Source organism: Python bivittatus, unplaced genomic scaffold (assembly GCF_059951505.1).
Source record: "Python bivittatus isolate LINGU-HERP-01145 unplaced genomic scaffold, Pbiv_v1 ctg000610_np1212, whole genome shotgun sequence".
Classification (NCBI taxonomy): Eukaryota; Metazoa; Chordata; class Lepidosauria; order Squamata; family Pythonidae; genus Python; species Python bivittatus.
Genome location: NW_028277088.1, coordinates 23,357,866 through 23,384,594, shown reverse-complemented (window position 1 = coordinate 23,384,594; position 26,729 = coordinate 23,357,866). Strand labels below are relative to the sequence as shown.

The window sequence follows — 26,729 nt, the reverse complement described above, 5'->3', positions numbered from 1 at the left end:
CAAAATAGGTATCAAATGAAAATGGATAATAAAATATTAATAACTATCAAAATATATTTATTGGTCCTTTAATTAGAGGTTTGAGTAAGAGTTTTTCCATACTGTTGCCTTCAGCTACTTTTTTCCCATCTGTAAACTGGTTGGAAATGCATCTTAAAAAATCCTTTTCCAGATTTCAACTCCTTTCTGTGCTTTGGTAGCCTGATGATCTGTCCGTACCGATTTATCACAGGACCTGCTTACTAGATTGCCCTGTTTCTTTACCCCTCCTGGACTGGTAAAGAAAGGAACAGAAAATACCAATTTTACCATTTTTGCTATCTCTTGAATTAGAAGAGGAAAGTGGCAGAACTCTTGTCAATTTCACCTGGTTGAGGAAAAACAAGTTGTGGTTTCAAAGTTCCATTAATGAACTGGTTAAAAAAAAAGCTTTTCAATATTACATTGGTTATCCGGAGGGTTAGGGAAGATTGTTGTGGGCAGTACCCAGTGACTAGAGGGCAGGGGTCATGCCTGCTGCAGTGCACAGTAGCCAACTGGAGTAGAGGTATTTGCATGCAGTGAAATGAAGCACAGTGGGCAAATTGGACAATGCTGGGTGAACCAGCACAATTCAGAAACACTACTTGTGTTATAACAGAAAAAGACGGCTGGAAGTTGCCTTCTTGGTAGGCTGGGTGAAGGAGAGGATGATGCTGTGTGTTCCTGCCCTCGAGAAATGGTCAGTAGCCCATACACTGGGGCAAGCTGGTCTTGCGGAGCAGCTCTAACAGCTGCAGGCTAGACAGTGATATGATGGTAGCATATTCATGCAGTAAGACACATTCAGACATTGAAAACTATTGGTAGAGGAGGGGAAAAAATCACTGGTTAAAATCAGACAGGACATCTGGGTGTTTTGGTTGTTTCTTGGTACAAAAACTTCCGAGCAAGAACTGATTATTATGAAAGTACAAAGAACCTCATGGCACAGGGTCAGATTATTTGAGGAGCCACCTTGCTCCCATGGTTTCTGCCCACCCAGTATGATTGGGCACACTGTAGTCAGTGCACTTTGGATCCCTTCAATCAAACAATGCTATCATAAAAATGTGCCTTCTCTCTTGTGGTGCCTGTCCTATGGAATGAGATCCCCCCAAAGATCTATACAGATCCCATCCTACTGATGTTCTGGAAGTCTTTAGAAATTCAGCTGATCTCCCAGACTTTGGGGTAGTGTGCTTGAGGAGCCCTGTCAGTGGTGGTTTGTTTTGGATTTTAGGTACTGTATGTGGGATGTGGTTATCTGGATGCTTTAGTTTTTCTCTTTGTTGTTTTTCTGTTTTTAGCTGTAAGCCACCCAGGGTTGTTCTGGAGTAGAGCAGCCTCTACATCATCGTCATCATCATCATCATCACTACTACTACTTAGCACCAGTTTGGTGTAGTGGTTAAAGCATCAGGCTAGAAACCAGGAGACCGTGAGTTCTAGTCCCGCCTAGGCACAAAGCCAGCTGTGTGATCTTGGGCCAGTCCCTCTCTTTCAGCCCTAAGAAGGAGGCAATGACTAACCACTTCTGACAACCTTGCCAAGGACTTGCAGGGACTTATCCAGGCAGTCACCAGGAATAATAATAATAAAAAAGATTCAAAGGCACGCACACACACTACTTAGCAGTGGAATTTGTGGAACCAAATCCAGCACATAATAATTTACACAGTATTCTAAACCAAGGTTAACTGAATTAACCCAATTCCTTTAGGAACTGGATTTATACAATATCCTGAGCCATATATTTATTAAAATAAATATTCTTTGAGAACTACATCCTTGCAAATCTTTTGGCAGTGTTATGAAAGTTGGTAGCTTGCCATTGCCTTCTTTGAGGATTTTTTTTTAACTTAGCAGTCTAGCCAACACCCTATGTTTCCTAGATCATCCCCCAAGTACTAACTAGCCAATCGTAACTTAAACTAGTGTGTTGTATGAACTCAGCTAATACATCCTGATAGACAATCCATGGAATTACTTCTGGATGAAACTATATAGGACTTTAGTCTTAGGACTTTTCCTCTCTGTTGAGTTGAAGTGCTATCCACCTAATCCTAAACTGGCAAAAAACTATACCAGCATGAATTTTGCTATCCTCACTATAGATGCATGCCCTGCCTCTATGAAGACACAGTCTATCACCTGAGCTCCCTGCAAGGTAATAGGGTGACAAAGCCTAACAGATTTTATACATTTTGATGCTGCCCTTAGATGGTGTCCAAACTAGGGGAAAATACTATTTCAACAGATTCTTCCAAATACAAGTTCAGCCTGTCTCACTCATGGGCTGGAAATGAGTTGAAGGCTATGTCATGGCAGAAAAAATATGTTGCTATGGCATGTCTGTGTCATGGTAGATGCAAGCGGGAAGGTCCCTTAAAGGGTTCAGGATATTTTAACAGAAGTGAGTTGCTCTGTTACCACAGATTGTTGCCACATTCTTGGCAGTGTTTAAAGTTGGCAAAAGTTTGCAGTGCCTCTGCTTAATTGTTCTGAATCTTTTCCAGCAGTGCTAAAACCGAAGGGGAAAAAAAGTGGGAATATTGCAGTATCTTCAAAATTTATTGTAGTATCTTAAGAACTTTATAGTGGTACTACACTCAGTGGACAAGAACCATTTCATACAATGCCAAGAATTGTTATACTCAACTAGTATATAAACAAAAACTTATATATACCCAGACATGGGCGTAGCAAGATTTTAAAAGGCCAATAAATACAATACCTTAAAAGAGTTGTGATATTTCTGTTCAAAAGGTAGCAGCTTAATGGTTGATCACTTCCTAAGTTTCTGGAGCTACCCAGTAAAGGAAAAAGTAACATAACTTTCCCTGAATTGGAGTTCTCCAATATATTGAACTATAATTCCCATCATCCCAAGTCATTGTGGTCATGCTCATTTTGACTAAAGGGCATTACAGTCCCAAAACCTGGAATACCAGGTTGGTTGTAAGAAAATCCCTTTCATAGCAACCTACCCCCATCCCGATTTTAGTTTTCCGTTAGCTTCATCATCCAATGGTTGGCTATTTGGGGGGTTATAAAAAGGTCAAGTCTCTTTTAAGCTGAACTTGATTCCTGGTAATTTTATGGATGGCTCATGTTGTTTCTTTGGCAACTGGATGGCAGTGGTTTGTCATTGCCTTCTTCTGAGATGTTTTTTCAACTTCCCAGTCTGGCCTCCAGTCCTGGTGTCCCATCCAACCACCCCCATTCAGGTCAAGGCTGCTTAGCTTCTGGATCCAGGCAAGGCCATTCTGGTGTTGTGATGAGGGATGGGCAGGCAGGTTATCAGCCTCTTGAGATGGACAAATATCCAGCCAGGTGTAAAGCAAATTCTTGGACCAACCTCAAGTGGATACTAATTCACAAATCAATCTTTGGACCAGTGTTTCTCAACCTTGGCCACTTTAAGATGTGTGGACTTCAACTCCCAGAATTCCCCAGCCATCCATGCTAGCTGGGGAATTCTGGGAGTTGAAGTCCACACATCTTAAAGTGGCCAAGGTTGAGAAACACTGCTTTGGACCTTCCACTCCTCCTTCCCCCATTTTAGCCCCTGGTTTCCTGGCTTTATTCAACATCTCATTTCATTCATGACTCTTCTCATGGGGCCTCTCCTCCACCATCTCACTGGCTCCCTAATTAAGACGTCGAGCCTGTCCCATCCCTCAATTTCCAAACATTACACCTCGGGAAGCGTCAAGAAGGCGACCAGCGGGCGGTCAACTCGATCCCATCTCCACCCCCGACAGACGCTTGCCTCGCCCCCAAATAACAGCATGAATCACCCGGCCGCGGCCCACCTATTCCCGGCCTGAGCTTGGGAAGGCGCCCAGCCAAGAGGAGGCGGAGGGAGAAAAGGTTCGGCGCCAATAAAAAGACGCGCGAGGGCTCCGAGGAGAACGCGCGCCGTTTGGGGCTCTCTCGCGGGTTTCTTGCTTGCCTTCAGCTCCGAATCATGACTAGCCCTTGCGTCTTCTTGGTGGGCTCGCTCCTGCTGCTCCTGGAGAGGACGTGTGCCCAGGAGACCCCACGGACAGGTAATCGGTGCTGGGGAGCCGTATTCGCTTTCTCGAAAGGAGCTGAAAAAGGGGGTCGCTGCGCTCAGGTTGGGTTTCGCTCTGCCCCGCGAATCTGAAGTTTTCGCTGGGTAAACACCGCTTCGCCGAGCCGCTGCACGTGGTTCTCCGCCTCGCCTCGCCCGCGCTGGAGCTTAGATTGTGGGGTTGCCGGTCGCCGGGGACAGGTTTGCCCCCGTGGGGTGCGCGCGCTGCGATGAACTCCCTTCAGGAGAGGCGTCAGGGAAGGAACCAGCGTGGCCCTAATCAGGGATGGTTTAAAACGAAAAACGGTTGGATCATGAACTATTCCTGTTTTAGGATACTTTATTCGGATATTCAGCAGCATTTAATGGCCACAGGGCGTTCTTCTAACCCTATAAACTAATTCTTTCTTGGTTGTTGGAGGCGCGACCTTATGTACATACCCCTCATCCTGGCACATCACTTATAGAAGGAATGGTAAAATATCATATTCTCAGGGAAGGAATTATAATGTAACTCATTCCATTCACCAAAGAGGAACATGTTCAGACGAACAGCCTGAAGTTAAATACTTTGGGGAACTAGCTAGCGAATGGGACATATTTTCTTCCAGAAATGTTTTAGGATGAGGTGCGAAGGCTGGGCTAAGGAATTCTAGATGGAATGCCTTCTCTCTCTCTCTTAAGGTTAGGGGATCGTATTTTTTAAATTTTATTATTTGACATTTCTTGAATCCTAGCTGTTGTGCTGTTGATGAAGTGTTTGCAATGTATGGGTTTTTTTTTTAAAGCATATAATTTTTTTCTTTCTTATTTTTTGTTCTCTGTACCTGAGATTTGTACCAAAGTTGCTTGTCTCACTTGTTTCTGTCTTTTTCTGGCAGGGAGTAAAGATATCTGTTTGCAGCCACCACTTAAAGGACCCTGTCGGGCCATACATTACAGGTGGCACTACGATAGATACTCGCAAACTTGCAAGGAGTTTACATATGGGGGCTGCCAAGGGAATGACAACAATTTCTTAAATGTGACAGAGTGTTCTGAAACGTGCAAAGGGATCAAAAGTACGTTATTCTTAAAATTTCACTTTGAAAAGCTAAGTGTGGAACTAATTAGATAAATTGTTTTTGCTGAAAAGTTCCTTTTGGTTACTTTTATCGTTCACATTGATTCATTTATTAGTTTGGTAGATACAAAATAACTAAGTCCAGTTTGAAATCTTATATGCATTCACCTAGAATTAAAGTACATTAAAATGAAGCACCTTTCTTTTGAGAAAACATGATTAGGAATAAACAATTAAGATGCATTTTATGCATATCTTAAATAAGATGCTTAGACCACACTATTCAGACTTGTTGAGCTATTTTGTTTCCCTCTTTGTATATTATTTATTATTTAAGCAATTGTGGGATTTTCTAAAATCTCTTATCAATTGTATGATCTAGGCTTGTCTGTCATATGTATCAATCCAGTTTTCCCCACTACAGTGCCATTCAGTTTTCTTGGACTACAGCATCTATTGTCCATGGTTAATAAGTCCAACACAACCAAAGGCTATTGAGTTGTAAGACAGCCAATAAAAGAAAAGCAATATATTTCCGTTCTGGATTTATGTTAGAGGAGAGGGTCCACATCTTCACCCACCCTCACTGACAGAAGTATGCATAATATGCATTGGGATAAACTTGCCAAAAAGCTGAAAATGTTGTTCTCCTTCCTCCTGTGCCATCACTGCTATGCCCCATACATTTTAAAGCATGCCCAACTATCTCCCCTGTTTCTTTCTGGTATCAAAAAAGTTACTTGCTTCTGCTCTAGGGTAAACTCTGAGAAGAGAAACTAAAGTGGTCAGTGGTATGAATAACAGGCCCTATGAGGAAAGGCTAAAGAAACATGATTCTGCATAGTTTGGAGAAGAAGAGGAGGCAAAACAGAAATGTGATAGTACTTTTTAAGTACCTGAGATTCCCACCTGGAAGAGGACATCAACTTCTCCAGTGCCAAACTGAGCAGGACAAAATTTAATGGGCATAATTACAGGAGGAACTTGTTGATGAAAAGAGAGTTTAGTAACCAAGTCAGTTATTCAGAGGGCTGATTGGGCTGTTCTTCCATGGAGATCTGAACGACTATCTGTTGGGGATGATTTGCAGGCCATCCAACATGTTATTTTACTTCTAAAATTTTATGCCTAAATTGTTCCAACTGATATGAAGGAAGTGTTGAGGAAGCAACAAGTTGCAGTGACTAATTGCATATTGATGTCTGTTGGGTCTCCTAAGTGAGTAGTTATGTTCTCTACCGCATGATAGAAAAGCTCATAGCAATGGTTTAATATTCAAAGGCTGCCTTGGATTTGTTTTTATCTTAGAAGTGCCAAAAATATGCAGGCTGGAAGCTGACCCAGGAATATGCCGAGGTTACATTGCAAAATATTTCTTCAACCTCAGATCGATGAGATGTGAGAAATTTTATTATGGAGGATGTTATGGAAACGAAAACCGATTTGACAGTGCAGCCTCCTGCATGGACTTCTGTTTGCCAAGAAGAAGTAATTAATATTTTATTACTAGGCAACCAACCTAGAAAGTATAAGAAGAGTCAGAAAACTGAGTTCCTTCCCTTAACGGACCTCTGTATGTGGCCACAGCAGAGCTGGTTTGCTCTGACTGTTCTAAAGGTTTCTGTAATAAATAAGATGATACAGGCTTATTGTTTCCTTCATCCTCTGTTAACATTTTGAATATTGCCATGGGTAGTGTAATGTATACCTCTGAAGAGCCTCTTTTCTAGATTTAGCCCTTCTGTTACCGCAAATAAATCCTGGCTTATATGTATTGAGAATGAGATAAAATTATTTCTTCTGTCAGCTAGGGCTCCCTATGCTTTAACAGGGTTTGAATGGCTTTGAATGGGGAAGTTCTGAAATATTATTTATCCAAACCTTTGCAAATGAAAGCGGCTTTCATGAGAAGGAAGGAATGTTTCCATCCCCACTTCCACTGTGTATCTGCTGATGCTGTCAGCATCACCTGTTATCAAGAAGCCGTAAACAAGTCTGTCCCATCCATCCATTGCCTTTTGAAAACATTGTGTTTTGTTTTTTGCCTCTGGAAATTTTGAGGGAAATAATCTATTTTCTTGAAATAAAGAGCTTTATTACTGTGCTATTGATGACCTCCATCTCTAAGAGCAACTTCTAGCTGCTTCTAGTCTTATCCTGAGCTGGTTTTGGCCCATACTATAGGTAACAAATGAACTTGAAGCCTACATTCTGAAATGTTAATTCTATCTATCTTTTTAGAAATCCCCTTCCCTCAAATCCAAACGTAACTTAGATTTTTTAAATTTTATGTCCAGCATACTGGTTTCTAAGATTCTTAGTGCTTTTCACAAGAGATAAGCAAAGCATTGGGAAAAGGTGTTTCACAAATGTATTAATGCAAAGAAAACTTTGCATTAACTTCAGAGCATTAAAGCAGTCACATCCTTTACAGGGGTAATGGCTGCTTCGAAAGCGATTGACAGTTGCCTCTATGTGTGTGTGCACAGACGCCCAGCCTTGCATTTAGTTTGCTTTTCTGGCAGTACCAGAGAAAGTGTATCTATGTACATGTGCATGCAAATAAACAATACAGGTTATAAAACATCTATACAAGCCTTCAAAGATCATGGCTTCTTTAACAGCTCTGTGAGGCATGTTTTGGTCAAACTGACATGCTTTGTGAATCATCTCTTTTGAATGCTTGCACAGCTGACTTTTTACCACTAGAAGTATTTTTCTCCCTCACATTTTCAGATATTTCTAGCAAATGAGCTGTATTAAGCTTACTTTTTACTATTTGGAAATACATCAGAAGTGTCTTTCCATATAAACCATCTGGAAGAATAGGAATTCCAGCTATTTCCTCCTTCCAAGAGAGATCCTGCAATTCTGTTTTTAAAAAAGTTTCATAACTACAGCTTTTCCCAGAATGAAGATGAAATAATTGGAAGAATTGTATGTGTTGCATTTAGCTAGCAGGACACAAGAAGGGAGAGTGACTGGAACTGGATTCTTAGCTTTACATCACGTACCCTCCTTTTGGCAGGTACAGTGTTGCAATGGAAGCTCCTCCCATTCTGTAGCGCGGGAATGTCACATGCGAATACAAACGGGGAAGAGGGGCGAGGCTTCAGTTGTGAAGCTGCAGTCAACATCTTGCAGATTTAGACAAACACATCCTACAGAGCCCATGGTTAATTAGTTAGCAAAAATAGACTCTGCTATTATAAAAAATATTGCCCAGGTCTAAAATGAGCTTTGTTGTCCTAACCCTGTATTCTGCTATTTAAAACATGTCATATACTAATGATATTTTTTTCTTCTTTCTTAAAGCTGCCCCTTCATTTTGTTATAGTCCAAAAGATGAAGGATCATGTTCAGCTTCAGTCCCTCGCTTTTATTACAATACTAAGACAAAAACATGTGAGAAGTTCAGCTACACTGGCTGTGGTGGGAACAATAACAACTTTACCACAGAAAAATCCTGCCTCAAGATCTGCAGGAGAAGTAGGCTAATTTCCTCTTGCTTTGGGGGATGGCCAGGGGAGGGCCAGCAAGCAGAGTGTTAGCTTTTCTGTGAATGTTCATGAATTACCTCCATACTAGTAAACCTGGATAATCTTTGGTATCTTAAATCACACACCCCCATTTGTAACTCTATTATTCCTACACTGGAAATGATTTTACTATATCACAGATGATGGGTATGCTTTGCCCACCGGTAGACAAGGGTGAAATCTGATTTTTCAATACCTGTATTGCTCACCCATTCCCCCATACTGGATTTTGGGACTGGGATTTTGGTATTGAAAGAAGGCAACAGGCAGCTGGACAGGAGTAGGGTATAAAGAATTGTGGTCCGGCTGAATTATCTGTGCCGTTATAAAAGGCTACATTGAAATTAGACACCCAAAAAATATTTGTGTGGTTCACTGGTTTGCATGGGAGAATACCAAATTTGGAATTTCTGCTAAGTTTCAATAAAGTTACAAGATTATTGTGATGCTATAAGGGTTATTTTGGGAATAATTTGGAGGAGAAAAGGAGTGATGCAAATGCTTTTAGACACTGACACTTGTGGCTGCAGTAACAAACGTGCAAAGTGGGAGCCCTATCAGAATTTGCTCTGGGCTTTGCTTGCTCAAGCCAGCTCTTGGCTTGTCCAGGCAGAATGAGAGTGAGTTTTAATAGTGATCCTGCTTTACATGTGTAAGCTCCCCCAGATATGCAAATCATCTCAAATTGCTTATGATCCCTCAGAGCAGTTGTGTCCAATATTTTAACTTCTAAATTAACGTGATCAAATGATTCTTGAAAGTGACTCAATCTCTATTTTATTCTTAACAGAAACAAGGAAGCAAATTTTGTGAGACCAAAGAAAATGGATGTATACAACAAATCTCTTCAGCAAATGAATGCCAGATATTTCCTAAATCTGAGAGTCTGAACTATATGAACTATTTGAATTCACTGGAAGCTATAATTTATTACTTTTATTGTATACAGAAAAATATGATCTTTTCTCAAATGTAGGAAATTACTATTGTGTTAACAAAACTGACCCTTTAGAATTGGGTTCTTTATACACACCAAGGTGCTCTGCTGAGAGCAGGAAATCTTGGCAACTAGCCAGTTAAAAGAGATTTTCTCTGTCAATTGCACTCTTTACAATTAAAAATTATTTATTATTATAGGACATTACATTGACATTATCTTTATCTTCCTGAATGCATTTATTGGCAGGGAGCAAAGCTTGTAGAAGGTCCCAGTTTTAATTCATTATATCTGCACTGAAGGCCCAGTACGTAACTATAGCCCCTTCTTCCCTTTTTTGTAGCCCTTCCTCAGTTGCTGTTGATTATGCATTGCACTGGTTGTAGCATATGGGTTTTAGTGGCCTGGCACGACTACTGTTCTGCTGGCGTGAGCCAGCCATTGGAGTGAGCAAAAGGAGAAAAAGCAACTCATTTCTAGCCTTGAAGGGCAACTGTGCTGTCATAAGGCCTGATGAGCTGACCTAGCTGCTAGTCAGGACTGGTGTGGTGAGATGTCGAGATAGCAGTCCCATTGGTCCAGCCTGGTATAAAGGTGTTTGGGACTAGAGACCTGGGAGGACATCCACCTCCTCAGATGCTGGGTGACATGCTGCTGGTCTAACCTAAAAATGGGAGAGAGAGAAAAGGAGAAGGAAAGAGAGAAAGGGGAGAAAAAGTCTGTGCATGGAATGAGTGGAGTGGCTGAAGAGAAAGGATGGAGAGAGAAGTTAAGTGCAGAGGAGTTGTTTGTTCCTAGTCAGAAAGGGAAAAAAAAGATCCACAGAGGAGGAAACCTGACACTGGGTAAACACCAGTATTCTGTTGCATATATCTGTTGTAAATCACCTACTGTGAATATCTTCACTGTATATAGTAAAAAGCAAAAAATGGTTCCACTGTCTTGTTTGTGTCAATTGCAAAACAATACAACTCCAGTTCAAAAAAGAACCCCATCACATTGTGACAGCGGTTGTCCTTTCTTCGAGGTTGGTTCCAGTTGAAGTTGGCAGAGGGGAGAAATCAAGCCCTAGGCCCATGGGGTTCCTCTGGGTTCCTATGAAACATCTGCATGAAGCTGAGTGAGCAAGGTTATCTGCTGGCATGGAATCAGATATCAATATGCAGATGATACCTGGTTGTACATCTTGACCTCTGATTGACCAAGTGATGCTGTTGAGACTCTATCCCAGTGTCTAGAGTTTGCTGTGGATGGCTGGAGAGACTCAGGCTCAAACCAGGAAGACTGGATGGGTGTGCATTCATGGGACCTCCATTTCTGGGGACCTTCCAACTTTAGCTCTTAATGGAGTTGCACTTACTTGGACAAAACTGGTGTGTAATTTGAGGGTCCTCCTTGACTCACAAATCTTGCTTGAAGACCAGGTAGCAGTTGTTGCAAGACAGCCTTGGCAGAAGTCCATCTTTTGTGCTAATTATACCCTTTCCTGGACTGGAAAGCCCCACTGATGGTCACTCATGCCATAGTTGAACCATTGTTAATGGTTGAACTATTGCAATGCACTGTACATGGAGCCACCTTTGAAGACAACTGGTAAGCTACAGCCGGTCCAGAATGAGGCCCTATGAGTGCTTTTGGGTACATCATAGTTCACCCAGGTAATATCTCTGCTCCATGAGCTGCACTAGTTGCCAGTCAGTTTCCAGGTAGAATTCAAGGTCAGGCTTGTTATCTATGAAGCTCTTCTTGCTCAAGGCCTGGTTATTTGCAGGACTGGCTCTCCAGTTATATCTCCCTGTCCTATCATATCTAGTAGAGCAGGCATGCTCCAGGTCCCATTGTTAAAATCATGGTGTCTTGTTGGACCTTGCCAACATGTCTTTTTTTTGTGGCTGACCATGTCCTGTGGGATAGAATGCTCCCAAAGCCCACATGTTGCCATTTAGGAAATCCCTTCAAAAGTGGCTTTTTCAGCAAGTCCTGGGACAGGGCGATTTGTGACTCTGCTGATACTGGAATTTGATAAACTGATAATTCTTGGGGTTTCTTCCTTGACAGTAATATATATTGTTTTTTGTTGTTAATTATTTTTCTACTTGTTTATTCTTTTAATATGTTGTATCCCCTCTAGAGTTGTGTGAGCAAATGAAGTGGCTTATAAATTGAACATATAAAAATATTTTCAGAAATAAAATTAAGTAGCATTCAAACTGGATAAAGGTAGAAGAGAGAGGGCCGAGGAGAGGAAACATTTGGTGTGCTTTAAGAAAGCCAATGAGGTATAGTAACTTAGGTGTTGGAAAGGACAGGGAGACCCAAGTTTAACTCTCCATCAAATCATAGGCCTCAAGTAAATTTGGGCTAATAATTCTCAGTACAAACTACTCCGTAATGTAATGGCATGTGGGAATGACCTTGGGAGACAGGAGGAAGAGCTGCAGACCAGACAATCATCATGCAAAAGGTATTTCAGCCCACAGAAGCAAAAGGGACATGGGAAGCATCTCAGAAGGGACCCTCCCTAGTTTTCTGGAAAGTAAAAGTAAAGGAGGGGAGAAATGCTTTCAGACTATTTATTTATTTATGCAATTTCTATAGCCGCCCATCTCAATCCAAGTGACTCTTGGATTGTAAGATCTTGTTACAATAAACATAGTATTAGTACTCTTGGTTTGTTCTTCTTGTCTGGACTACCTCAAAGGGCTGACACGTAGGCTCATTATGAGGATAAAACGAAGAGAGCTACCGTACCCATGTGCCTTGAGCTCCTAGAACTAAAGGTCAGATTATAAATCAAAGAAATTAAAAAAACTTTTTTTGTTCTAGCAACAACCACACCCTTTTCTAACTTGCCTTATGACCTTTAGCCTCTGGTGCATTCCACAAGACCTCTAGGGATACAGCTCTGTTCTCCCCAAAGTTCATGCATGTATTAGTTAAAAAACTTGGGCAGCAAGAAATGATTCTGCCTGGAGCCCCAGAGTTACTATCAGTATCATGACAGGAAGCTTCTCTTGTTTCCTGTCTGATTAGAACTGGAAGAGAAAACATTGCTAGCTCTGGCTTGTAAACATGAATTGGGGAGAGATAGCAACTGGGTTCATTCATCATGCTAAGCCATTTGATGGTATGTTTGATTTTGACTTAGTTGTGTGAAACCAGTCACTTTATTTTATTTAATTAACCATAGCTAAGCCAAAATATGAACCCGATCAGCCTGTGGAAGATGCTTGATACCTCTTTTGGCTGACAAAGATTCTTTATTTGGGGCTTTCCCCAACTTTGTAACATGTGAATGTAAATAGAATGGATTTGTTTAAATGTCCCTTTTTCTTTGTTGTACAGAAATTGTTTTATTCTGAGAAAATAACAAAGATTGCACAAGTGAGGCAGGAAACATCAGCATCTTGGTTTTTAAAAAATGTTGCAGTTGTCAGTATTTTTTCCCTTGATCAGCTTAAGAGATTCCTAAGTAAATGGAGAATAAATGTAATTAAAACTCAAAACTAAATCTCAAGTTGATAGACTCAATTTTTATATGGAGTGTGAAGCTGGTTATTAATCAGAAATATGAGTTAGTTATGATGCTAATCTTATTGTTTATGTTCATTTCTGACAATGAAAACTGACTAGCAAACTTTCTTGAGGCAGCTGATAGGCTTCTTTAAGAGGTTTCCTTATTCAGCTGTTGCATTCTGCAGTATCTTTTGGTTTTGAGTAAGTTACAAATGGGATCATAATGATTTTATGCCTGCTAGACCATTCCAGTAGAGTCAAAGACCCCAGTACAATGCAGTGTGGCAGCAATGGGCTTGCCAACACATTTCCTTGCCACTCACAAAATTCCTCTTCTACCTAATTTTATTTTTTTTAGGTCCTTTTAATTAAGAAATGTGAAGCTACTATGCTAAAACAACCAGCCTCAAACAAAACTTTTACAGGTAGTCCTCGCTTAATGACCACAATTGGGACTGGCAACGTGGTTGCTAAGCGCCACAGTCACAAAGTGGAAAATCACTTGCCCACAATGGACTTACGACCTTACTTCCTCTTTAGTCATTAAGAGAAGCGATGTCACTAAGTGAAAAATCACATGATCACGATTACAATTTTACTTCTGCTTCTGTATTAACTCTGCTTGTCGCAAGCCAGTTGCAAAGTACGTGAATGGCAATAGTTGTAAATGCGCACTGGTTGCGAAGCACATGAATGGTGATCACATGACTGCGGGATGCTGCAATGGTTGTAAATGTGAGAATTGCTTGCAAAGTTATTTTTTTAGCACCATTATAACTTTGAACAGCCACTGAATGAGGCAGTTGGTAAGCGAGGACTACCTACAGGGCACTTCAGCCTAGGGCAAAGGCTCCAAGATTGTGCTTTCAAGGATTATTTTTTATTGTGTCCAACTACAACATAGTTTTTTTTTTTTTTTAGTATCTCTTACTTTGGGGAGAGTTATACCACGCAGACTAGAAGTAATTTGACCCTAACCTGAAATTCCATTTTTGGACTTCCCAGGGATTGTTGATCCCCATCCATGTCCTAAGCAGTCCTGATCCTGTTTAGCTTCTGAGCCCAGCCAAGGTCAATCAGGTATTCCTCCCTGTGGTTTGATAATGCCTTTGGTCCTTGGGTAGATGGCAAATTCTTAGAAAATAAAAATGTGGATGGCAGCAAACCATAGCCTACCTTACTCTGTGTGTGTGTGCGTATATGCACGCACACGTGCATGTGGCTACACCCATCATGGCAACCATTTTATGAAGTGCCCATAACATGCACTAAAAATTCCAAATGTGCCCATCAGCCCCAAAATTTGATGCTTAAAAAGTGAACTGCTTAAAAAGTGGCATCACCAGTAATACTAAAAAATAGTTATGAAATCCCTGCCCCCCAAAAAAGACATTACCACTTAATCTTACAGAAGGCGTTTAGCATGCATTTATTAATTTATTCATATTCAATAAGATTTTGGTAATCTTACAATGGAACGATTATCTGTTCTTGACCTTTGCTCTTTCTTTTCTTCAAAATTTCATTTGTTAATTATCTTTGCATGTCTGCCAGGGTATAATTTGATCCATACAGTGTTTTGTAACATCTTACAGCATGTCCACGCTGTTAATAAAACACACTGAAATAACTGAAATTGCTTCTGATTTTAAGTATCAGAGTATTGAATAGGTGTTCTGTTACACTTTGTCTCCTTAATTTATTGTTCTGCAATCCATGTCTGTGCTTTGTACCCATCCTTGTACTGAATGTTATATGTCTGGTTCAGTAAGCAATTCCCAGAAAACTGCATACCACATAATGCACGGGAGAACTACTGAGTGGCGAACTGAAGGAGATTTCCTACCACTTGTATATTCCTTGGATTAGTTCTGCTGTATAATTTGATTGAAGCATTACTTGCCACTAGGAATGAAAAGATGACAATGGCCTTGGTTTGGATCACACCTGTGTGGACTCTCTATGTATGGGGATTCTAAAGAACCCCCTGGATTTCAGAGGAACTCCAGGAGCTAAAGCAGCACAAGAGACCCCCATAACATTGCTGGAGGAAGACAAAAGTGAATCTGATTGAGCAGAGATTCTTTCTTAGCCATTACCTTATAATGATAAGGGTAGCAAAACATAGTTATTTTTCTGCCCTAATTGCATCTGCAGAGAGAGGGTCAGTGGCCCTCTTTAAGGTGACTCAATCCCTCCTGGGTAAGGAGGGTCCAGAAGAACATTTACAGGTTGCTGTGAAGATTATTATAAGCATTTGTTGGATAAAGTTGCTCAGATTTACTCAAAGTTGGACTTTAGTTGTTCAGATTCTATAGAAATGCCCAAGTGTGCCTGTTGTCTGGTTATCCTGGAAGAGTTTGAATCTGATGGTCCTGGTGAAGTCAACAGGTCCTTGGAGCTTTGAATACAAACACCTGTGTTTTAGATCCTGATCCCGGCTGGTGAAAGTCTCCCGGGAGGTGACATGGTCCATGCGGTGGTTAATGTGTCTTTGTGGGAGGAGGTGGTGCTGCCTGCTGTGAAAGAAACAATTATCTTCCCTCTCCTGGAACAATGGAATCAGGCAATTTATGTCCTGTTGCTGCCAGGCCCAGCCCAAGAACAACGATGAAACATTCCAGGCAAGTACAGTTCCTTTATTTGCTTACATCTTATAGACAAAATCTTACTAAACTAAATCTACTATACTACAGCAACTAGTGAATATACCCTGGGAGATTCTAGGGAGTGCCTATCCTGAATCTCTTACTCTTCTCACGCTCCCCCTGCAGACTGTGTTGTCTTTTGCCTCCTTTCCCTTGCTGGAGTGCCACCCCTCCTTCCTGATAGCCTTGATCTCCCACAGGTGCCAACCTTACCTTTCTTAAGGGAAGGTTATTGAGATGGTGGTCAGTTTGCAGCTCTAGAGAGCCTTGGAGAAAACAGATTATCTGGGCACCTGGGCATCAGTCAGGATTCAAACCTGGTTATAGCACTCAGACACCATTGATCACACTTACTGATGATCTTTGGTGGGCTTGAGATGGGAGTAGTGCATTCTTCCTGGCCCTACTCTCAGCAGCTTTCAAAACTATAGATCATTATCTCTGGATTAGCTCATGTGATTGGGCGTGGGAGGCATGGTGTTACGATGGTTCTCCTCATTTCTCCAGGGCTGGTTACAGTTGATATTGATAGGTGGGGAGAGATCAAGCCTGAAGCTCCTGCTTTCTGGGGCTCCTCCAGAGCTCTACTATCTCCCTGTTCCTATTAACATCTACATGAAGCCTCTGGAGAGGTCATCCATCGACCAATTATACAGCTCTTTTCCAGGCTGACCAAGTGATGCCCTCAAGGGTTTTTTTTTGTTTTTTTGTTTTTTGTTTTTACCAGTGCTGGAGGTTGTGGAAGCCTCAATGGGGAAGAACAGCCTTCAGGTCAAAGTTGTGGGTTTTTTGATATCTCCTCCCCCACCAACTAGGACTGGAAACTTTCCATCTTTATCACTGAATATGGTGGCATTCTCCAAGACAGAGTTGGTGTGCAGATTGGGGACTTCCTGGACTTGTGGTTCTTGCTTGAAAAGCAGGTGGCAGCTGTGGCTGGGAGAGCATTTGCACAATTTCACCTTGTGCTCCAATTGTGTATGTTTCTGGATCAGGAGGCTCTAATCAAGGTAATCCATGCCTTAGTCATGTCCCAGTTGGATTATTATAATATGCTCTACATGTGGCTGCCCTGGAAGAACATTGGGAAGCTGGTCCAGAATGCAACAATGTGAGCAGTTTTGGGTCTTCCAGCTGCATAAGCTGCACTGGTTCCCATTGGGTTTCCAGATGCAATTCAAGGTGTCAGTTAACATCTATGAAGCCCTGCATGGCACAGGTTACTTGCAGGACTGTTTGATGGTTTCTGTTCCCCCACCAAAAGCAGCATAGTTGGCATACTCCAAGTTCTGTCTATTAGACCGTGTCTTCCTGTGGGACCTTATAGCACCTGCCCTGTGGAACATCATCCCCCTGGAGATCCTCATGGCCCCAGCCCTGTTGGCCTTTTGTTCCCACAAGCATCAGCTAAGAGGTTAAGTGAACCCCATTGGTTAGTTGATTTAGTTACTGTTGTGGTTCAAAGTGGAATGACTTTTGACCCAGGCATGTGTGATATTACTCTTTTTCCAGATTCCTATTTTTATAAATGGTGTTATTGTTTTGAGGGTTTTAACCCTCTGTATGCCACCTAGAGATACTTGGTGACTATATAAATTGTCTAAATAAATAAATGGCCACAAGCACAGGGGCTTTATTGAACAGAGCCAAAATGCACAAATAATTACCTAGCTCCTGAGATTTGAGTGCATAATAATTACTCTCCCAAAAGTTTAACTATAAGCAGCAGTCGGCTAATGGACAATTTATTTTTGTCCAGCATTTAGGAAACTAAAATAGTGGTCATTGTGTATTCAAGGCAAAACAATAAATCCTAATCCGATTATAGCCACTGCCACATTATGCACGCTGAACATGAATTAAAGCTTCAGCCAATTACTGGCTGACTTCAGTGCCTTGGGTTACTTGTTTGTTTTTTTACTAAATTGCATTAGTAAAACATTATACTATTGTTTGTTACAGAATATTAGACAAAACCAAAGCCATGCCTTATTAAAAGAGTATTAACAGGAATTAATCTTACCTAGCATCTGTTCTTGAGAATGTATAATTATTAAAAAAAACTTTGAGTTGAATATAATATTCCATGACTTATCCCTTCCCAGTGTACACTTTGAACCAGTTCAGCTTACTAATAACAATTTTCTTTGCTTGTTATTTATATTAGTCATAGAGACTCAGTATGGCTCCTAAAGAAAAATGCATATTGCCTTTTTACAATAACATACAATCTGCGGTAATACACTTGAACAAAACCAAGCTAAAAGCCTTATATTCCAACCCTATATCTACTTAGCTGGAAATAAACCTCAGGTTGGAGACCCAAATGAGAGCTCTGGAAACAATCTAATCCAGGTTGCTTTTCAAGTGTTCTATTCTGATTTGACAGAAGCAACATTAGAAAAAAGGGCCTTTGTTATTTCAATCTATTATGGAAAAACATAAATAGCTGCAGCCCACATTTTTTTTGTTTTTCACACATTCAGATGAAATTTGTAGGTAGGGTAGATTTTTATGAACAGAGGAAAAGAGTGCAATTTCATAGAAATGAATGCAATGTGACCCACAGAGAAAATTGTGATAGTTCTGTGCAAAAGAAGTAAAATTAGGCTATTTGTTGAAAAAAATCTTGAGAAAGATCAATATCATAATTGGTGTAGCAGTGCAAGCAAGTGGCTGGGCTCATAGCATTGCATTAAACCGTAATACGGTTTGGCTTAAGTTTAGTATCTTGAATGAATTCAGACACTGTGATTTGTAAAACATGGTATATGGCTTGGTAAGTTTTGTCAGTTCAGCCAGTGATGGTTTATTTAAGAAGCTATGATTAAACAAACCATTGCTTAGCACAATATATAAAGCAGGCTAGTAAGAACTACTGCCAACCTTGAAACACTTCATTGTTCTTGTGACATCTAAAACCATGCATTAATTATGGGACATACAGTATGTTCATGACTTGAGCAGGACTGCCACTCCCATCTCCCTCGTCTGCCTCCTAAGCTCCCTGGATTATCTCTGACCATCTATTCAGGATAGCCAAGCTATGGGATCCCCTTGAAGGGGGAAATATAAAAGATGTCATCTTGATTCAGTTCAACTTTAGCTGAACATGATGGCCTGTCTGAGTTTTGTTGTGTCCCTCCATTCTAAGTGTGAGATCTCAGAGTTGCATGTCATCCTCAAAAGCATTGGAAGCAGCCTCAGAGCACCTCCAAATGTTGCTACAGATTTAAAGGGCATCAAAAGAATTAGTAGCTTTTTAAAAAAAAAAAGTACAAGAAGGGTAGGAAAAGTTCACTGTTGCTGCATTTCTTTCTAAGTTGGGACCAAATGCTCCTGGGGAGTAAGACTTCCTGCGGCTATATTTACCCAATGGAGTAAGACTCAAAGCCCCCTCGATCCTAGGAATGATAGCTTTGTAAAAGTTAGAGCTGAGATCTCTCAGAAGAGGATAAAAGACTGTGGCATTGCAAGTAGAATCTGTAATGAAGACACAAGACAGCAGTGCTTTGGTTTAGTAAAGTAGCAATTTGAATTAATATTGAGCTTAAGGGGATCTGTGTTCAGATGGCTTTATTCTGTTCACTTCACTCCTTTCCTTCCAGTGTGATGCCCTGTGATAAGAGGCAATGTAGCCTTTTTTCTTTTCAGGTCTTTCCCTTGGTAAGCTCCCTTGGCCCAAGGTTCACAGCTGGCTCTGTGCATGCATCCTTAAGGCCAACATGTGTAAACAGATCAGATGGAGTTTCTACAATTCCAACATTTTTTCTTCTCCCTCCACCTTATTTTTTATTAGCTGCCTGGTGCTTGCCATGAATAGTTACACACTCCCAGATCAATGCATTGCAATGCATATGACTATCCATCTAAATGTGATCTTCCTACACGAGAAAAACAGGCTCACGCAGCGCTCTATAAAACGAGGAAGAAAATACCAAACATTAAGTATTAGGGTGGATCCCTCCATCTCTTTAGCCAATTTCATCAGATGTCTACAGCTTTCCTTAAACTGGGGCACTCAAGATATAGAGACTTCAATTCCCAGAATTCTCAGTAACAGCCACAGAGGAGCCAGTACGTTTTTTCCTCTGTTCCAGCTAAAATAGACTCTGCCATGAAGATGCAGCAGCTCCCATAAAGACATGTACATCATAGTCATGGGACACACTTGCAATGAATGCCCAAAACCTGTCTCCCAGTTTTCAGTACCTTTGAATCCCCCTGTGAAATGTATGTGACTATTGGCTAGAGTGGAGACTCTCCATGCTGGATGGTGGAGGATGATGGAATACACTAGACAAAACACAGCAAAGAGTCTACGGAGGTACTATATGATTCTACCTTCAGGCTGCATCATATGGAAGGCATCAGTCAGGAACAGTGAACTGTTAATTGTTTCGTTTACCTTCAAATGAGGGAAAGGAATGCCATCTGGTTCTTTTGCACGAGACATCAGGACACGTCAGAATTGTTCCTAGTGAAGATTAGTGCTTTCTTCTGCTATCCTCCAAGACAGTCACTCAGACCTGGTTCCTTGGACAGAGGCAACTATAATTGACCAATCTAAAGGCAGAATGATGAGAAATAAGGATGAATGAAGAGTTACAAAAGAAAAAGGAGCTTTCTGTTCTGGGCATTAATATTAAATGTTCGTGGCTTTATTGCTACATTGAGAAACAAAAACTGGAGAATACGTAACTCAAGGAAGAAGATAGACAAAGGAAATTGAGTCCACTTTGGAAAGATACAAAAGCAGCTAGACTATAGGGATCAAGAAAAGAAATGACTACACACATTCCCAAAATACTGAAGAGCAAGCGACCTCATGCTGGCCATCCATAAAAGCTATACCTGTAATTAACCATTGTAAACTAAAACCATTCAGCCACTGTAGGAGAAAGAATAATTATGTGTAAGATTAAAGTTTGCAACAATAGTTTTGACACTGGCAAATATTTGCAGGAGATACCTTTGGGAAGAAAGAATTGGGGTCAGAATAATTTTTGTCAAAAAAATTGCATAGGGAGAAAAGGATTAGAAATTTCCCCACAATTTGGTTGATTGCTTCTCCCCACCCTCCTGATTCTGTTGCTCTTAAGAAAATAATGGCCATTTGTAAACAGATGGTTTGAAGTGCTAGTTTTAATGTAAGGCACAATTTAACTCATTCAGAACCAAATTAAATATGGAGGCATAGTAGACTGATATTTTCTCAGTGGGCATTAATGATATTGTTGTTATAGCCCTTTGACTCAATCTTGACTCCTTGTGACTATGTGGACAGGTCCATACACTTTTCTTAGACACATTTTGGAAGTTCTTTCCCAGTATGTTCTTACTAGTGCAAAGAGAGAATGACTGGTCCAAAGTTACCTAGCTGATTTTTGTGCCTGAGGGAGGACTAGAACTCAGGTTTCCCTGAGTTTTCTCTGTTGTTTCTTTAACAGATTAACTAGTTGCTCCAAAGAAAAGCAAAAGGTATAGCTTCAGAAGTTGTCTCTACTAATGTGGTACCTCAATATCTTCTCCAGAAGAGGCAGAGCCAGGATGAAATGGGACTTCTTGGCAATGGGGAGATACTGCTCCTGTTTTAAACCTTTCTTTTGTGATTCCTGGCAACTGAGCCAGAAGTTAATCAGCTTGGCAGCTTGAAGCAGACACTAGTAGGAGACCACAGAAGGTTACCCTAAAGACTTTAAAGAAGTCTTTAAAGTACAAGAACAGCTGACAGATTAAATGTGGGGAAGCAGATCTGCTGTCTTGGAAAAGTACCTCTTTCCTTCCATTCCTTCTCTGCTTATAAACACAGATTATAAAAATGCTCAGTATTGTTCCATTGAAAGGAAAACATGATTACTTCCAGAAGGAAAGCTAAAAAGCATTGCATATCATTCCATTCCATATTAATTTTTTTCTGGTATCTCTATCATTAAGATTTTTTTTTCTGGTTAGAAAAAAAGGGTGGTAGATATATTGGGGATATATCAGGCTTGGCAATTGTACGATAAAAGTGCTTTATTTGGAAGCACTCCCACTACACGTGGGTTTATCCCTAGAATTTCTGAACACCGAGTGGTAGGCATGCAATTATCGGGGTGTTTCCCCAAATGAAAATGTAAATGCCCTCCAGGGCCAAGATCCACGAGAGATTTCCAAGGAGGAGGAGCTGAAAGCTACTGTGATCATCACAAGCTTTATTAAAGATAAATACTTACAGGAGTAAATATGTAATGCTCTCTGGGATGGACACCAGGTATGTATGCAATGTTCCACCATGACACGTCCATGCCAGGGGTGGGTTTGTAAAGCTTTTATACCAAACACATCGAGTATTCATTAACCCTGGGTGCACAATAAGCTGTCAATGAAGAATGCAAGAAACTAACTTATCAGCCTGAGAAATGCCCTCCCTGGGCACTCCTCAGTATCTCTGCACCTGGCATTACTCCCCAGGTATTCCCAGGCCATGCTATCCTTTTAATATTTTTCATACTAAAAGTCCATGCAGTGGTTAAACATGGTGTTAGCTTGGTTCAGAGTACAGAATCCACCCCTAGTATAAAAAACGAGGCATGCTACCTCTTATAATTTCACCAATAATTCTCCTGCTTCCCTCACAGCTGGCTAGGTGGACTAAATAATGTGGTGCTTGCCTAAAGAGGATTTCTATATGGCAATCCACTAGCTCTAGCTAGTGTTGTATATGTCTGCTTACTACACAATTGAATACAAAAAGCATACTAACAATATATACACATACATAATAAAAGTGAACATGCAACAATGATACAAAGAAACACCAACGCTATTTTTCCAACACGCACTCCCCATCCAAAAAATATTTTATTAAGCTCCCCCAGCCACTTCCAGGTACGTGATGGCATTGCTCTTGTAAGGCTGCAAGACCTGCTCAGCAAACGAACAAAAAAAGTGTAGCACTCCTTCCTCTTTGCACTAATAGTGCCCATCATTCTCCAGCCAGTATAGCCACTATAATCCAGTGGGTCTAAAAGATATACAGTGCATTCGGAAAGTATTCAGACCCCCTTCACTTTTTTCAATTTTGTTATGTTGCAGCCTGATACTATAATCGTTCAAATTCATTTTTTTCCCTCCTTAATCTATACTCAATACCCCATAATGACAAAGTGAAAACAGAATTTTAGAAATGTCTGTAAATTTATTAAAAAGAAAAAACTGAAATATCACATATACTTAAGTATTCAGTACTTTGCTGAAGCACCTTTGGCAGCAATTACAGCCTCAAGTCTTTTTTGGTATGAAGTGACAAGCTTTGCACACCTGGATTGGGGGATTTTCTGCCATTCTTATTTGCAAATCCTCTCAAGCTCAGTCAGGTTGGATGGGGACCGTTAGTGGACAGCCATTTCCAGGTCTCTCCAGAGATGTTCAATAGGGTTCAAGTTAGGGCTTTGGCTGGGCCACTCTAGGACATTCACAGAATTGTCCCTAAGCCATTCCTGTGTTGTCTTGGCTGTGTGCTTAGGATCATTGTCATGTTGGAAGGTGCACCTTCAGCCCAGTCTGAGGTCCTGAGCGCTGTGGAACAGGTTTTCATTGAGGATATCTCTGTACTTTGCTCCATTCAGCTTTCCCTCAACCCTGATGAGACTCCCAGTCCCTGTTGCTGAAAAACACCCCCACAGCATGATGCTGCCCCCACCATGCTTCACTGTTGGGATGGTATTGGGCAGGTAATGAGCAGTGCCTGGTTTCCTCTAGACATAATGTTTAGAATTGAGGCCCAACAGTTCAATCTGTTTTTCATCAGACCAGAGAATCTTGTCCCTCACAATCTGAGAGTCCTTCAGGTACTTTTTTGCAAACTCCAAGCAGGCTGTCATGTGTTTTGCACTGAGGAGAGGCTTCCATCTAGCCACTCTGCCATAAAGCCCAGATAGTGGAAGGCTGCAGTGATGGTTGTCCTTCTAGAACTTTCTCTCATCTCCACACAGGATCTCTGGAGCTCAGTCAGAGTGACCATCGGGTTCTTGGCCACCTCTCTTATTGTGGCTCTTCTCCCCCAATTGCTCAGTTTGGCCGGGCGACCAGCTCTTGGAAGAGTCCTGGTTATGCCAAAGGTCTTCCATTTGAGAATTACAGAGGCCACTGTGTTCTTGGGAACCTTCAATGCAGCAGAAATTTTTTTGTAGCCTTCCCCAGATCTGTGCCTTGCAATAATCCTGTCTCTGAGCTCTGCAGGCAGTTCCTTTGATCTCATAGCTTTTACTCTGGTACAGTATGCATTGTCAGCTGTGAGGCCTTCTATAGAGAGGTGTGTGCCTTTCCAAACCATGTCCAATCAATTTAATTTACCACAGGTGGACTCCAGTCAAGGTGTAGAAACAGCTCGGCAACTATCAAGAGAAATGGGAGGCACCTGAGCTAAATTTCAGGTGTTGTTGCAAAGGGTCTGAATACTTATGCCAATGTGATAGTTCAGTTTTTCCTTTTTCATACATTTGCAAACATTTCTAAAATTCTGTTTTCACTTTGTCATTATGGGATACTGAATGTAGATTAATGAGGGAAAAAAACGAATTTGAACGATTGTAGTATATGTTTGTTATGTAGGCTGCAACATAACAAAATTGAAAAAAGTGAAGGGGGTCTGAATACTTTTTGAATGCACTGTAACATTGGAGAAGGCCGAACTACAGAAATTCAGGTAGGATATAATTGTATTTTATATGATCAGGGCAATTATTCATACCCTGACTATACAAATGGTTGGAGGAACAATATTGGGAAGATGCTACCAATCCACAGATTTCCTTTATTTAGATGCTAGACCACTCTAGTGATATTCCATCACAGTGTTCGGATAACAAATGAGTGGATCAAAGGTTAAGGAAAATCAATATTTCATTATAACATCATCAGAGTTTGTAGCATTATAATAAGTTACATTCTGGTCAAATCTATTCACAATCCATTTTTTCTTTGAATGATTAAAGGGAGAGTATGCAGCCTTGTCTTACTCCTTTGCTGACCTATAGCCAGTCTTCCATCCAAACTGTAGCTTCTGTCTTGTCTGTAAGTTGTGCATGAGGACCATGAGAAGTTCTGGGATTCCTATTTTCCTAAGAACATTGCACAACTTGACATGGTCAACACAATCAAGGACATTTGTATAATCAATGAAGCACATAATGATTTATTTTTGGTATTCTTTGGCTTTCTCAATTATCCACATGTATCTTCAACAATGTCTCATGTTCCTTGGTCTTTTCTAAAGCTAGCTTGAACATCCAGCATCTCTCTTTCCATGTAGGGATCTAATCTGCATTTGATGATCCTAAGCATTAGTTCAAGAGCATGTGAAATTAAGGATATTGTACAATAGTTGACATATTCCTTTAAATCTTCTTTTTTTGGCATTGGTCTATAAATTGATCTCTTCCAATCTATGGGCCACTGTGTTGTTCTCCAGATTTTCTACCATAGCTTGGCTAGACTCTGCTTGGAGCTTATAGTCTTGGCTTACACTCCCAGGGACACCCACCACCACTGCCATGATGAAGCAGCATAGCAGGACTTGGCAGGGGGGAATATGTAGTACTAGTTCATTTAATAATATTTATTTTTTGAAAAAAATTAAAACATTAAGTTAAACAGTTTCATATTTGTTTGCATCCTTGAACTGTCCATTAAATAGTTATATTGTTCATGCAAAGAGACAAACAACACTGCTTAATTACAGAAGATGTAGGGCAATCATCTCTTGGATATGGTGATCCATGATGCTAGTCTATACAGTCTATATAATATAGACTAGATCACAAATGCTAAAAATAATGAAAAAGGAACTGTTCATTTCCTGAACAATTTCTAAAATAATTTTTTATCCTACCTTGCAAGCTGACAGCAGGTTTGGACTTTTCAGCAGACAGTAGCAAAGGAATATGACTCCACATAAGAAACTGTCCCTCTCTTATTTTTTCCAGCTGTATAGGAATTTAGCATTTTATAAGATCTAGTTAGTGACAAATGAGAAAAATTAAACAGTTCCAGATAAAACAAAATATTTCAAATCCATAGCAATGTTTAAACTAATCAGGTTGCTTTTGAGCAACCTCATTTTCTTAAAGCCATTACAAAGGCATAATTTATCTAAAATGTCATCAGAGGTTGATTCATTAACTAGAGGTAAAGACATAAAGCATTGCTGAACTTTGCACTTATGATTTGTAATGGAAATAATTTGACATGGGTCAGTATTTATCTCTGAGAGATAACTGTTGCCCTCTTATTGGCTGCTGTTATCCTTTATTAACTCCATTTTCCTCTGATACCTGTACCTGGTCCTGCCATTATGCAGACTGAGTCAAGTGACTGCCTCAACAGATACCGAAGGACAAAGAACAGTGGTGACATATTGAAGAGCAGATGACCTGCTCCAGTAATTTAACCTGCTATCTTCAGATGCAGGTGAAAAGACTGTCCTTTGCAAGTCATAATTCTGTACCCCTGACAAAAAGCCTCCTCAGAAAATCTTAACATAGGACAGGTTAATAAGGGAAGAGATGCTCCTTTAAATAAACTTGGGGCCTGAAAACAATTAGGTAGCCAACTGAAGTGTTTAATATGCATTACCCTCCCTGAAACAATCAGAAATCTGATGGGTATATTTGCCTCCAATTGACCCTTCACACAGTACTAGCAGTCATTTAGCCAATGATCTCATTTGTTATAAAGAGGTTTTCTAAGATTTTAAATTAAGAATACCATGAAATTCATGCCTGTTTTGGTTATGGCTTGAGGCAGGAAATAAAACTTTGATCTGACACAGGAACTAATCAACTCGATGTTATGGAGTGAGACTCATAGCTCAAAATTCAGCCTAAGCAAACAACTTCCCCTCAGTCTGAAATTCTAAGCTCCCCTATCCAGTAGCCAATGCAGGGGGATAATAATGAAGTAG

The 26,729-nt window shown here is 40.6% G+C and overlaps 1 protein-coding gene and 1 long non-coding RNA gene across 2 annotated transcripts; one reads left to right on the top strand and one right to left on the bottom strand.

Annotated features, from left to right (window-relative positions):
- The first annotated feature begins 3,852 nt into the window (after nucleotides 1–3,852).
- TFPI2 (tissue factor pathway inhibitor 2) lies at nucleotides 3,853–10,550 on the top strand. Its single transcript, XM_007429722.4, has 5 exons — nucleotides 3,853–4,073; nucleotides 4,960–5,139; nucleotides 6,450–6,629; nucleotides 8,457–8,630; nucleotides 9,471–10,550. Exons 1-5 carry the CDS (start codon nucleotides 3,992–3,994, stop codon nucleotides 9,491–9,493), a joined length of 639 nt encoding a protein of 212 aa, XP_007429784.1. The 5' UTR covers nucleotides 3,853–3,991; the 3' UTR covers nucleotides 9,494–10,550.
- A 133-nt stretch (nucleotides 10,551–10,683) lies between these two features.
- LOC112540815 (uncharacterized) lies at nucleotides 10,684–25,891 on the bottom strand. The gene is made up of 3 exons (XR_003084870.2): nucleotides 25,659–25,891; nucleotides 20,190–20,347; nucleotides 10,684–15,652 (listed from the first exon to the last, which is right to left on the bottom strand). It is a non-coding gene; the product is annotated as an uncharacterized LOC112540815 (long non-coding RNA).
- Between the last annotated feature and the right edge of the window lie 838 nt (nucleotides 25,892–26,729).

Excerpts from the sequence above, each read along its gene's own strand:
- TFPI2 (XM_007429722.4), top strand. The coding sequence starts at position 3,992 with ATGACTAGCCCTTGCGTCTTCTTGGTGGGCTCGCTCCTGCTGCTCCTG. Across the intron at positions 5,140-6,449 it reads AACGTGCAAAGGGATCAAAA|AAGTGCCAAAAATATGCAGG; the intron begins GTACGTTATTCT and ends TTTTTATCTTAG. Across the intron at positions 6,630-8,456 it reads CTTCTGTTTGCCAAGAAGAA|CTGCCCCTTCATTTTGTTAT; the intron begins GTAATTAATATT and ends TCTTTCTTAAAG.